This window comes from Giraffa tippelskirchi, chromosome 4 (assembly GCF_054371585.1).
Source record: "Giraffa tippelskirchi isolate mGirTip1 chromosome 4, T2T-mGirTip1v1.2.pri, whole genome shotgun sequence".
NCBI lineage: Eukaryota > Metazoa > Chordata > Mammalia > Artiodactyla > Giraffidae > Giraffa > Giraffa tippelskirchi.
In genome coordinates this window covers 173,746,027-173,759,987 of record NC_137278.1, presented here as the reverse complement: position 1 = coordinate 173,759,987, position 13,961 = coordinate 173,746,027, and the positions used below count along the sequence as shown (strand labels likewise).

The 13,961-nt window shown below is 37.7% G+C and overlaps 1 protein-coding gene across 15 annotated transcripts in view; it reads left to right on the top strand.

Annotated features, from left to right (window-relative positions):
• The window catches only part of BICD1 (BICD cargo adaptor 1), a 236,829-nt gene that overhangs the window by 159,146 nt on the left and 63,722 nt on the right, over window positions 1-13,961 (top strand). For all 15 annotated transcript variants that reach the window (XM_081591579.1, XM_081591584.1, XM_081591580.1 and 12 more), the window contains exon 3: window positions 11,684-11,836. In XM_081591579.1, coding sequence (XP_081447705.1) covers window positions 11,684-11,836 — 153 coding nt within the window. The remainder of the gene's footprint in view (window positions 1-11,683; window positions 11,837-13,961) is intronic.

Sequence of the window (13,961 nt, the reverse complement as noted above, 5' to 3'; positions counted from 1 at the left end):
TATGCGGATGACACCACCCTTATGGCAGAAAGTGAAGAAGAACTAAAAAGCCTCTTGATGAAAGTGAGAGAGGAGAGTGAAAAAGTTGGCTTAAAGCTCAACATTCAGAAAACTAAGATCATGGCATCTGGTCCCATTACTTCATGGCAAATAAATGGGGAAACAGTGTCAGACTTTATTTTTTTGGGCTCCAAAATCACTGCAGATGGTGACTGCAGCCATGAAATTAAAAGGTGCTTACTCCTCAGAAGGAAAATTATGGCCAACCTAGTTAGCATATTAAAAAGCAGAGACATTACTTTGCCAACAAAGGTCTGTCTAGTCAAGGATATGGTTTTTCCAGTAGTCATGTATGGATGTGAGAGTTGGGCTGTGAAGAGGGTTGAGCACCTAAGAATTGATGCTTTTGAACTGTGGTGTTGGAGAAGACTCTTGAGAGTCCCTTGGACTGCAAGGAGATCCAACCAGTCCATCCTAAAGGAGATCAATCCTGGGTGTTCATTGGAAGGACTGATGCTGAAGCTGAAACTCCAATACTTTGGCCACCTCATCCAAAGAGTTGACTCATTAGAAAAGACCCTGATGCTGGGAAGGATTGGGGGCAGGAGGAGAAGGGGACGACAGAGGATGAGATGGCTGGATGGCATCACCGACTCGATGGACATGAGTTTGGGTAAATTCCAGGAGTTGGTGATGGACAGGGAGGACTAGCGTGCTGCGATTCATGGGGTCCCAAAGAGTCAGACACGACTGATCGACCGAACTGATAAGGAATAAATAAAAATAGTGTCTCTAATAACCTTCAGCCCCCTGAGGGGTTAACTTATATCTTTCAATCAAATTATAAATTGTATCAATACCTCCCTTTCTGTTCAGCGTTTTATCCCCTTGATACTTATCTCACATTTTGTCGTTTTTCAATCGCTTCTTCTTTTTTATTCCTCTAATTTTTTCTTTATTTCAGTGTTCACTACTATTTTAAAAAATTGTTTTAAATACATATCGTTGCTTCCACTTTTGTTCACTTCTTTCCCTTTCATGGTTTTCTTCTCATTAAAAATCTTTTTATAGGGTGTTCCCTTGGAAATGGAAACTAAAATTAATTATCGTAATCAATGATTTTGAAACTATTGATGCTATTCTTTGCAGCAAGGTCACAAGGAAGTCTGTGAAGCTGAGGTGAAATAGGTGAGGTGCTAGAGATCGAACTATCTCTGGAATATTTGTCAATTGAGCGTGGTGTTTATTGCACAATCTAAATTTCAAATCTGTTTAGTGTAAATTTCCCTTTGCCTAAATTTCCCTTTTCCATTTAATAAATTATTTCAGTAATTGTGTAATCAGGACAGCATGGATATTCATAATTATAAGGAGATGCTATCAGAAAAGAAAACTGTCATACTGTCATTCATTATGATGTTTTGCATCGTTAAATTAAAAAAAGAGAAATTTTAAAAAGAAAAACCAAAGAAGTAAGTAAGAGGTAACTAGACTATTTTGGGAAATGATCATGGTTTCCTGACTTCAAGTTTGATTATGGAAAGAAGAAAAGATTCCAGTATTTTAATATCTACAAAAGCTCATTTCAAAATAAATCATTATATCCTGGTTACAATACCCACCTCTCAAAGCCACACTTTCACAAATTAAAAAGTAACTTACAGTCTGTTGAGTGAACTTTAAATGAGCATACTACTTTGTGAAATAAAGTATCTCTGTTACTGGATCTGATATGTACTGGACACTGCCAGCACAATTTGCCGATATCATGTGGAGTATTCATGCTGCAGGAAAACTCTTATTTGCTACTGAAAGACTGTGGACGGTCTGGCTGCTCACCTTTCAAAAGCCAATAAACAGTCCGGGTTGGTGGAAAGGAAAGTTTGCTTTATTTCAGACGCCTACAGGTGGGGTAGGGAGGAGGGAGGACATCTGTCCAAAGGCTGATTTCCCCTCAGTGGCAGCCACTGGAGCAAGAGCTTTTATAGACAGAAGGAGGGGACATGTGCAGAAACAGCACAGTCAGTTCTGACAGTCATCTTCAAATTGATCATCTGTGGCTTGACCAGCATGATCTTGGTTGTTTTAGGTACAGTTAATCTTCAGTTTCAGGTCCATTTTTTGCCATTTCTCTGAGGTCAGTTCTCGGAATTGTGGCAGCTTATGTCATGGATATAGTCTCGTTATTATACAGTTAACTTCTTCCCCCTGGTGTTTAGTATCTATAAGACAGCTCACAGGATATGGCTCAGAATATTATCTATAACCCTTGAGAAAGAACTAAACGTCTTTGACTATGCTTAGTGACTACATTATTATTTGGTCTCCTTTGACTGTTTTCCTTTGTTTCTGTATTTTTCATTTCTCTGATTAAACTTATTCTTTGACTAAAGTTTTCTACAGACAAAAGGCAGGCAAAGGACATGGGGAGGGAGGGGTAAGGACTGCTCTGTTTCATATCAACTTTGCAAAAAAAAGATATTTTATCAGCAGTTAAAAATTTTATAGTCTCTCAAAAGGCTATAAGCAAATAGAAAGTAGATTAGTGGTTGCCTTGGGCTAGAGGGGATGGGAGTGGCGATAGGTAAAATACATGGAACTTTTTTTCTTTTTACCTCACTGTACAGCTTTTTGTGATCTGAGTTCCCTGACTGAGGATTGAACCTGTGCCCTCAGCAGTGAAAGCGTGGAATTCTCAGTACTGGAACTGCCAGGGAAGTCCCTGGAATTTGTTTTTTGCAGTGATGAATATGTTCTGAAATTGAATGTGGTTATGGTCACAACTCTGTGACCATATTAAAAACTATTGAATTATATGCTTTAAATGAGTGAACTTTAGGTATGTGAATTACATCTTAATAACGTTGATACCAAAAAAATTTTTACACAAAAAGTTCTGTAAAACACATCTTCCACCCAGTTAAGATGCAATGGAAATGTTTATTAAGCTATCAGAATAATATCTGTATTATTTTAATATCCTTTTATACAAGTAAAAGAAGGGAAAAATGGTAAATCAGGGTATAAGAAAATCAGTCATCTCTTATTTATTTTGTGCCATCTCAAATGTTTACACTAAAAAGGTGGATTTTATGTTGCTCTCAAGATTTTGCTTAAGAAGAATGTTTGAAATGAGGCATTGAAATGTGAACTGCTTGTGAGATGGCTGGTCCTTGACTTCTAATGGAGGCTGATATCCCATGGGAAATATGCTGATATTGCTTCAAATTCAATCAGGTAGATAACTCTTCATAATGCCACTTTGTTCAGAACAAGATTTGCAGGTACTTTCAAAGTGAGGATTACAGAGTCTTGCTTTGTTATAGCTATATTACTCTTGTATATCTGATCATCTTGTCTCACCCCTTTTCATATCTATTCACTCCTCTCCTTTTAATCTTATTCCATTATTTAAATCTGATGATACATTCAGTGCTTGACAATTGGAAGGAATCTGGAGTTGTGCTGTAAAGAGCTTGGTGGTTTACCCCACTCAACTGTATAGTAGAAAACTATCATTTTCTACTGTCTTAGTGTAACATTTTTCAATGATTTGGTCTGTGGATTGATCAAAATACTCCTTTTAAAAGGCAGAGATCTTGTGGTCAAAAAAATTTAGCAAATGCTACATACCACATCTTACTCTTACAAAGTCTCAATGCGTGCTAGCATATTAAGGGCTCTGAGAAGTCTAGCAGAAAAAAGATGTGTGAACTTTAATATTCCAGTAACCCTGCATAGAACTAGCCTCATGTGGAGCTCACTAATAGGCAATGCTGTCCTAAAGTGGTAATCCTCTCCTCCTTTATTTCTCTTTCCCAGCCATGGCAAATTTCTTTACATGCTTTTTTTCCTCACTGAGCTTGTTTGTTTTAAGCCACATTTCAAACTCACCTTGTTTGTTTTTCCTAGCTATTTCCCAGTTGTTTAGTCTGGATTGCACTTGGAGATGCTATCTGTATGGTATTCTGGTATCTCGTTTTCTTCATTGATAGCTCTCCTGAAGACTGTGAAGCCCACATGACTGCCCGATAGAGCAACTGGTCTTCCTTTATTGTGATTTTGGAAAAAGATCTCTTTGTCTATCACCTTCCTGTTGGCTGATCTCACAAAGACATCACAGTGTCGATGTCCCTCATTGATTATACCCATTCTTAAGAGAGATTACATAATAAGTTGTGTCAGTCCTATACATCTACATCTATAGATGTTTATCAAACCCTTTTCTTGTTACAAATTTCTACAGAGATGGAATAAAGTATAAATACACATGGATTGGATATCATTAAAAGGGTTTTTAAACACTGAAGAATTTTACCTGTGGCTTGCTTTGTAGATGTGCATTTTTTTCTAATCTATAAACTCACATATATGAAATATACAAATATACCTGTACTTTTTTGGCTATACCCAGCTAAGTTCATCCATTCAAAGACTTCCCAACTTTCCTCACAATTACCACCAATCCACCCCAGGCTGGAAGTGATAAGTCTGAGCTATGGGATATGACTACCATAAGTGATGTGCTTCCCTGGGTTTTGGGGTACATGGGGACCAATTATTGAAACCTAGTGAAGGACATCTGGTCCTTCTGACATCTAGTGAAGGAAAAATAACCAATACCCAGAAAACAAATAAATAGTGATAAACACTTTTCAGACCATTAAAACAGGGTTATGTGAGTGTGACTGGGCAGCTATTGGGTACTTTAGATTCAATGGTCATCTCTTGTGGAGATGACATTTGAGATCCTAATGAAGAGACAAAAAAAAGTGTGAACAAAGAGGGAAATCCAAGCAGAAGAGACATCTGGTGCAAGGACTCTAAAGCAGAACCCAGTTTGAGATGGTTAGGAAATCAGAAGCTCAGGAAGCCGGGGCATGATGTGTTTGTTGGAGAAAGGTATAGGATGAGCACTTTAAGTAAGGCAAGAGTCAGGTCTAGTAAGGGTTCTGTTAGCCCTGGTGGGGATTTGAGAGTCATCAGCATATTGGTGGTATATTTAAAGCCAGAGCCCTGGATGAAGTTACCTTTGGAGAGTAGCCAGAAAAGGGAGGGGCTCAGTATAGATTTGGTACGTGGACAGTAGAGAGGTTGAGCTGAGAAGGAGGAGAGCAAGTCAGAAAGGACTGCAAAGAAACAGCCAATGAGATTAGAGTTTAGATGTCTGAAAAGCCAATAGCATAAAGCAAGAGTTTCAGAAAGGAGGGAGTGGTAAACACTGTTGAAGGAGTGGGATGAGAGGAAAACAGAGGCATGACCACCAAATCCAGTGGCAACAGGGAAGCTATTGATGATTTTGACAGGAGCAGATTCGGTGTTCATTGGAATGGATTGAAAAAAAAACAATCATGACTATAGAAATTGAAATATGGATGTAAAAGTTAGAGCTTGTTTAAGACTGGATTTAGTGTCTTTAAACTGTGTACAGTAGATTAGAAGAAAGTAATGAGAATGGGAATATGAACCGTACCTCCTTATCTTCTGTCCCACCCCCAACACAAGTAAACATGAGGCAAAATTCTCAGGAGAGAGGAGACTGATAGTAGGAAGAGAGAAGTTGGGAACTTACCACACTGTGGATATGTATATGAATGACCAATAAACAATGCCTAAGGCTTGTTTGAGAGATTCAGAACTGTTTTGTTTTTTTAATCCACCACTCCTACCAGGCACCATTCTGATCCACCTAGCAGATGGAGGTTATTCCCCTGACAGGAAAAGAAACAGGCACAGAGAATTAGTAACCTTGACCAAAATTACTGTGTTGAGGCCGGGGTTTGAACCCAGGGAAGTTTGGTTCAGAGTCAGGGCTCTTCACCACCACATCCCACTACCTCTTCATGAGTTGTAATTGAAACCACGTGGCATGGATTTGTATTTTGTCCAGTTCTGTTCTTCTCTAGGCAACAAGGCAGAAAGTTGGGTTCTGTGATCAAGAGAGAAAGATGCAAGGGAGTAAAATGTGTTTGCAAGACAGTATGTGATGACAGTGGAATCAAACCTGGGTAAAGAAGGAAGTAAAGACACAGGGTTGCCGATAATGAGAACGTTGGAGATCAAAGCATAACAAACTCTGATGGAAGAATGTCTTTCCTCTGGGGAGAACTGGAGATGATTTAGAAAAATAGGAAGTAAGTTATTCATTATGTGGGAGAGAGAACAAATCACCTGAGCTGAGGACATGAGAGGTCATGCAAGAAGAACTGTCATCCGCTCCTCTCACCAGCAAGAGAAGAGTTAATTTTTGGCCAAAAGAAGGAAAATAAATATTAAGGTGTTGAAGTGCCAGGACTCCCCATCAGCAGCAACTCTATGGGAGAGAAGTAAGAAAGTCAGTACTGCGTTTCCCATTCTTTCCCCTCTCCAGTTGTCTTCCCTCATTCCACTCACAGATCCAGAAATTCCTGGTTTGACTACCCACGTTAATATTACACATAATTATTAAGAAGACACGTCTTTAACTCTCATGTTCGCTTTGTTGTAAAATTTCTTCCTTTCTTGCAGTTCTGTTATCCTTATTAGGCCGTTGTTTTTTTTACTCTACTCTTCTTCCTCTTTCATTTATTATTACATCAGTCAGTGACCAAGTCCTGTTCATGCTGAGATGTTCCTCAATGTTGCTTATCCTCTTCCTCATGCTGACTTTTGGGGGATGGCTTAGCTTGTTCTCCTGTCCACCCTCCCACCTCTCAGAGTGGCTTTTCAAAACATGGGTCTCGTTACATGACTACTTTGTTTAAAAGACTTTGATAATTCCCCAAATTCCTTTGTTTAATATAGAATTTCCTGCAAAATCTATCTCATTACTTTGCACCAGCCACACCAAACTACCCTATTTCCTAAACCACAACCTAGTAAAAAATTTGAAAGATTCCAAGTAATGAAAATATTTTGGTTCCTCCTACTACCTCATAGGTTAACCTCACTAGACGGTAATTTAACATTTTATTTTATGAAATAACACCAAATGTAGACATAAGCTGAAAATAATTAGCTTTTATAGATTTTTCTGAATTTCTCTCTTCTCTTTCTCTCTATCAGTGCTCCAGCTTCACTGGTGCCCTAAGGAAATGCTCAGTCTGGCTATTGGCTATGTTAGTATTGTCCTCAACACAAATAGTACTCTCCTTTTGGCCAAAAGTTTACTTCCAACTGGAAGGTTCATCCACCTCTTTAACCATTTAGTCAACTCTACTTGTCCTTCAAGGTTCTAGTCAAATATTATGTCCATTATAAAGCTACCCCTGACTCATCCAGGAGTAATTAGAAATCATAATAATTGCTGTCAGCCTTTAGATGTGAATGTCTCTCTGTGGAAGCACATATTCCACTGGTAGGGAAATTTTCTGTGTGCCTGGCATCTTCTCATTTCCCCATATTATACCATTAAATTCTCATAACTACCATATAATATTAAGTATTAGTATCCCCACTTTACAGGTGAGTAAGCTGTGGGCAAGAACTTGTCACCCAACTCACACAAGCTATTATTAAGATCTAATATGACAATGAATATAATTAAGTTATAAAAAGCTAAGAGCTATAGACCTGGAAGGCACAATTATTTTTTATACTTTTTAGCCTTTGTGTAGTAATAAGTGCTTAGGTTTTCATATCTCTGGCCCATAGTAGAGGGAATTCATTATTCCCACAAAAAGAAATCCTCTTAATGTTAATTAAAATAAAACTCTCAGAATGCTGCTACACTCAAGTACAATGCAAACTATGATTGTCTACCCCAAACATTTCTGGGACTCCCCTGTCTTCTGAGGAGATGCTGGGACTCAGGTCTTTGGAGGTGAAACCCTAGAGTATTCCCTGGTTATGCCATTTTCTCTACTTTCTCTCATGCTTTATTTTCCTCACTCTAATTATTCTTGATAAGGGTTTTTAGTAAAGCTCAGCATCATCTTATCCCAGAAAGAAAAAAAACTGTTCGTGATGAGTGGATGATGAGTATGCAGAAAACAAACATAGCAAATTTTTAAATTTGCTGTGGAAGCATAGCCTGAAAATTTAACCTTTGGCAATTCAAAAAAGCATGAGTTTCTGGCAAAATAAATGAGATCAGTTTTCTTCCTCTGAGTCTTATGTCTGTTTTATTGCTAGAAAGTCTTTCAACTTAACCAGTCTCCACACCAAACTCTTCCTTTTCCTTAATTAACATCAGAAGTTTTAATTAGCTGTTTTATGAGTTATTTGTTGGTGACCCTTATTAGCTTTGCTATGGCCTTTAAATTTGTCCTTACATTTACTGTCTTACTATATAAGATTTTATGGTTAATTCTGAGTGTATATGAGCTAGATTTCCTGGGCATTATATTTACATTGTATACAGTCACATTTTACAGAATCTCTTATATCATAACATTTTTGTTTATAATTTTATGCAAATGACTGGCATCCAGTTTGTTAGCTTCCTCATATGTTCATGCATATAAATGAGGAAAACTAAATAACTATAAATCATTCAGTTAATGGTGGACCTTTAAAGATATAGAAAAATATTATTTAAGATTTCCTATTTCTACAAAATAAAAGAATTTAATAAAATATTGTAATTTGGCTTTACTGCCAAACTACTGTTTTTCATTCTATACTTATTGAACATATATGCTTAAAGTATTTTCCAAGAAGCAGAGAATAAACTAATGTTTCTGCCTCCAAATAGCTGGACGGTATATTGAAGAATTGTAACAAGTCAAGGCATTTCACAGATTTACGTATGTTTATTTGAAAATGTGTTTTCTCACTTTGTTCCCTGCTCTAAGAACCCAGAAAAAAACCATAATCCCTACAATAATATTTTTTAGATCTTGTTTTCAGCTATTTGTATACCTGTTTATTCATTCCATGGTTATAAAGACCTAAAATATGTCAGGTATTAGGGACACATGAGCAACACTATAGAAAAGATTGATTATATTCAGATGTTAAAAATGTAAAAGGTATGTAAATTACTAATTTCAAGTAATGTTTAGTGCTATTGTTTCAACAATTGTTTTCTCAGTATCTACTCTATACTAAAATTCTGATCCAGAAAGGAAATCATATAGGAATACGGGAGACTGAAGGGCAAGGGTGGGGAAGTTGTTCAGGGAAGGCATCTCTGAGGAAATAACATTTGAACTGAGACCTAAATGACAAATAGAAGCAGAAGAGTTTCCTAACTTGGGTCCTGGGAATCTGTGGATCAAATGCAGAAGACCTGTAAACTTGGAGGGAAAAATTATTACATCTCCTTTTTCTCTAGACTCAGACTAAAATTTAACTGTTTTCTTCTGTTTGAATGTAGGCAACAAACTTCCGTAGCAATAGCAACACCGTTACTTTGTGTATTTTCATATCACATCATATTGCAGGATCTTTAAATATCATCATTGCTTTGAAAATATAGTATTTCTTAGATCTACCACTAGATCTGATTATACATTCCATTAATAAAGAGTCACATGTATTAGTGTGTCAGTTATGTGTTACTGTGTAGCAAATCACCCCAAATTTAAGGGCTTAAAATAATACCCCATGATTCTGTAGATCAGATATTCAAGCTGTACTCAGCTGGGCAGTTCTTACCAACTAGCCTGGGGTCACTCATGTGGCAGCCATCATCTGGCAGCCATCTGAGCCGAAGAATTCAAGATGTCTCACTCCCATGCCTGGCAGCTGGTGCTGACTGTTTGCTGGGCCACGAGCTCCAGCAGGCTAGCCTAGGCTTCTTCACGTGGTGGTGGAATTCCAAGAGAGGAAGAACAATAGCTTCAAGACCTCTTAAGGCTAAGGCTTCCACTGCATTCTGTGGGCCAGTTCGGGCTTGACTTGAAAGGGGACTCTACTGCGCGTGACCACAGGAAACTATGGTTAATTGAGTGCCACTACTGTAAATAATCTGGGGCTTCCCTGGTGGCTCAGATGGTAAAGAATCTGACTGTAATGCAGGAGACCCAGGTTCCATCCTTGGGTCAGGAATATCCCCTAGAGAAAGGAATGGCTACCCACTCCATATTCTTGTCTGGAGAATTCCATGGACAGAGGAGCCTGGCGGGCTACAGTCCATGGGGTTGCAAAGAATCAGACATGACTGAGCAATTAATACTTTCTTTCTACCATAAATAATCTACCTGATTAGCATATCATAATTTTATAAAATATTATATTAATATTTTAACATAGTGACCTTTATAATCTTGTCTTTTATGCTGTAAGGGAAGAAAATTTCCTTCTACCCTCTTAGATTCTGTGACTAGATGAAGAATTAAACTGACATAAAACCGATTAACAAGAAAAAAAGCATATAAATTGAATTTTTTTACAAGTACATGGGAGTCTTCAAAAGGAAAATGAAGACCAGAAATCATTAGGCCCAAAAACTTATATACATTTTTTGCATAAAGAATGATAAATTATGGGGATATGAGAAGACAAAGGAGCTTGGACTGGGGGTAGTATGTCATGGGACAGTGACTAGGAACTAAATAGAGGGAACTAATGGAAGATCATTTTAGTAGGTCTGTTTGCACAGGTCCATTTTGGCACTGACTCCCAGTCTCTGGTGATAAGAATGTTCTCTTCCAGTACAAGGAGGGCACCTTTGCAAGGGAAATTTTATGTCCAGCTTTTATGTAGAAAGGGGGAGGGCAGAGGGCCCATCCTGAATCTGCTGTCTGTCAAATGCCTTCAGCTCAAAATAATCAATATACCAAAGTGCCATATTTTGGCATTGGAGAATCTGAACTCTTTCAGTGCCTTTTAAAATATTCTGAGAAGTGGTCTATCAGCTTCACCACACTGTCAAAGAGGCTAAGAACCCTTGATCTGGAGACAGGGAGTCTGGGAGGGGGAACGCAAAAGTCTGAAGGCAGGAATGAGCTGCCAAGTTCAACATCTTGTGGGAGCAGAAAGAAGTTTCTGTGGCTGAAGCCAGGCAGGATTAGGCCATGTGGCTTTAGTTGGAAGATTTTGAAACTTGTAGAAGGACTCCCCCATCAGAGTTTGGAAAATTGGTGTTTTATGCATGTGTGTGTGTGTGTATGTGTGTGTGTGTGCGCGCGCATACACATGTGTGCATGCTCAGTCATGTCTGACTCTTTGCAACCCAGCAGACTGTAGACTGCCAGGCTCCTTTCAAGAATACTGGAGTGGGTTGCCATTTCCCATTCCAGGGGATCTTCCCGACACGAGGATCAAACCATATCTCCTGCATTGACAGGTGGATTCTTGACCACTGTGCCACTTGGGAAGCATACTAATCTATAATTTTCTAAATATATTGTGGCTTTATTTCCATTTTAGTGCATAAAACTACTACTCATTCCTTTTTTCTCATTACTTTAAATAATTTTATATTGTTCCATTAAAGGATGCACGATCATTTCATTGTTCCCCATTATTAGCAAACATTTAGACTTTTCCTGTTCTTTGTGTAAATATGCATGACTGTATTTTTCTTTTTGTTTACTTCTAAGAAAGTATGCTTAAGAATGATTTTAGAATTGCTGGGTTATGTGTATGTGCTTGTAAAGTTTGACAGATTTTAAATTGTTACTCAAAAAAAGATGGTACTGGTACCAATTTACACTCCATGAGATATTTTTATTATTATTAACTACCAAGACTTTATCTATACTTATTAAAATATAATAAGAAACTTTTGTATTTACTGTTTATTCTCTTGTTTCAGAACAATGAGATGGGGGAGCTACAAAGAATACGGATGAAGGATGAAATCCGAGAATATAAATTCCGAGAGGCCCGTCTCCTTCAGGACTACACTGAACTGGAGGAGGAAAACATCACGCTGCAGAAACTGGTGTCCACATTAAAACAGAACCAGGTGAGGTTTAAGATTTTTGGTGGCACTCCAAATGGATTCACACCTTCTGAAATCTTAAATCTTCTTCCTTCTTAATCTTAAATCTTAAACCTTCTTAAATCTCTATACTAAAATTCTGATCTATAAAGGAAATCATATAGGAATATGGGAGACTTTATCAGAAAATAAACTGTTGAAGTTTGCCTCAATCTCCCAACATGAATTATGTGCTGAAATTTCCCAACCCTCCTATTTCAGCTAAAATTTAAAAGGCAAACCTAAGAAGTACCATAATTACCAAAAAAACTTTATTGGATAGAAAAAGTTTACTTTATTCTCTAGTTATATGTTAATTTATTTCTGGAGTAAGCTAAATGTGTTGTAATTAATCTAACCTGATGACTTATTAACAGCCCGGGTTTATAAACTTGTAATACAAGCTTCAAGTTTCCCTGCAATCTCTCTGTCTCTTTCACTCTCTCTCTCACCAATTGTTTTCAAATCATGCAAGGAAGGCTATTATGAACCGTAAATCAGTAAGAACAACATTATAAGAAAAAGAAGATGCCTAATTTCTTTGTTCTGCTGTAACCTGACAAAAAAGATTGCATGTGTACATTTGAATAATTTTGTGAGTAATGAGGCTTAGAAAACTTAATCATTTAATTTTCCTGATCAGTTTGCTTTGTGGTTTGTTATAGCTATTAGTAATAGCATCTGTACTTGAACCTGTACTTTTAGTAGAATTTATGTATGAGTAAAATTTATAGGTAGTTAAGCAAAGGTAAGCTGGATTTCAAGGTGTTTTCAAAGGTAGTTTTTCTACCACAACCCTATTTTGGTCTTAAAGTTGTCATAAGCTCTCAGATCAGGTCAACAAACTGCGCCAGGCACTGTGCTAGGCTGAATTCAGAATCCGAAAGGTAGGATTCTCATCCTCTGTCAATTTGGAGGTCAGTCCAGATGTATGCTTCCACTTCTCTCCCTTCCCAAGTTAGTATCTCCTTCTAGAACTGATCCATGGGTTCCATGTTTGCAGTTTCAACCAACCACGGATTGAAAATTTTCTTTAAAAAAAAAAAAAGAAATTCCAAAAAGCAAAACTTGAATTTGCCTCACACTGGCAAGTACATAGCATTTATATTGTATTAGGTATTTTTAAATAATCTAGAATTGATTTAAAGATGTGCCAATGTGCATAGTCATATGCAAATACTATGACTGCTTTATCTAAGGGATTTGAGCATCCACAGAATTTGGTATCTGTGGGGGCTCCTGGAACCAGTACCCCATGGATACTGAGGGATGATGGTGTGGTTTTGATAGATATAAAGATGAAGAGGGGAATGGTAAAATCCAGAAGAAAAAAAAAAAATCCGTGCATTGACACAATTGAAATCTGATTTCTGATCATTGCCACTTCCCCCCGGTGTTGGGGAGCAAGATGTCTACTAAGGAGTGCAGGGGGTGGTTCTAGGCCATTAAAAAAAAGAGTTACCTGTATATACCATGTGTTTTTACCTCATTCCTTTCCCTTTAAGCACTGAATCATTGTGTGTGCTGAGGCTGGCAGTACGTGAGGTCCCAGGTCTCGATTTGGCTGAGATCAGTGAGCTCACAGTGGAGAAAATTAGAAAATTTAAAAAAAAAAATAGGTTTCTCAGAAATGTATTAAAATAAGAAGGGTATTTTTTGTTGTTTTGTTTTTTTGTTATTGATGAAGAATGTAGAGAACTTGAAGTCCAAATAAAGTGGTCATTTCTCCTGATCCCTAAAGCCCTCACAGGTCTCAGCACGGGCAGGAGGGTGAGAGCACCCATCTGCACTGCAGGGCACCCCATCACTGCTCGTGGTAGACTGATGTCCTCAGGAGGTTAATTTAGGCAGTATTAGGTATTCTTGAAAGACTGCCAAGGTATCCTGTGAGAATTCATTAGCCCAGATGCCATTTCTGTGGGAATTTGTACTGTGAGTCTGGCTGATTACTGTTTACTGTTTACTCACACCCTCCCATGAGTAATTGAAACATGGAAATCAAATGCTTAACTCAGAAGTTGGAAAAAAAAAAAAACAGAAAAATATATACATCTTTTAAATTTTATTTTCTAGATGTAATATGGTAATTTTCCCAATTAAGTGTCTAATT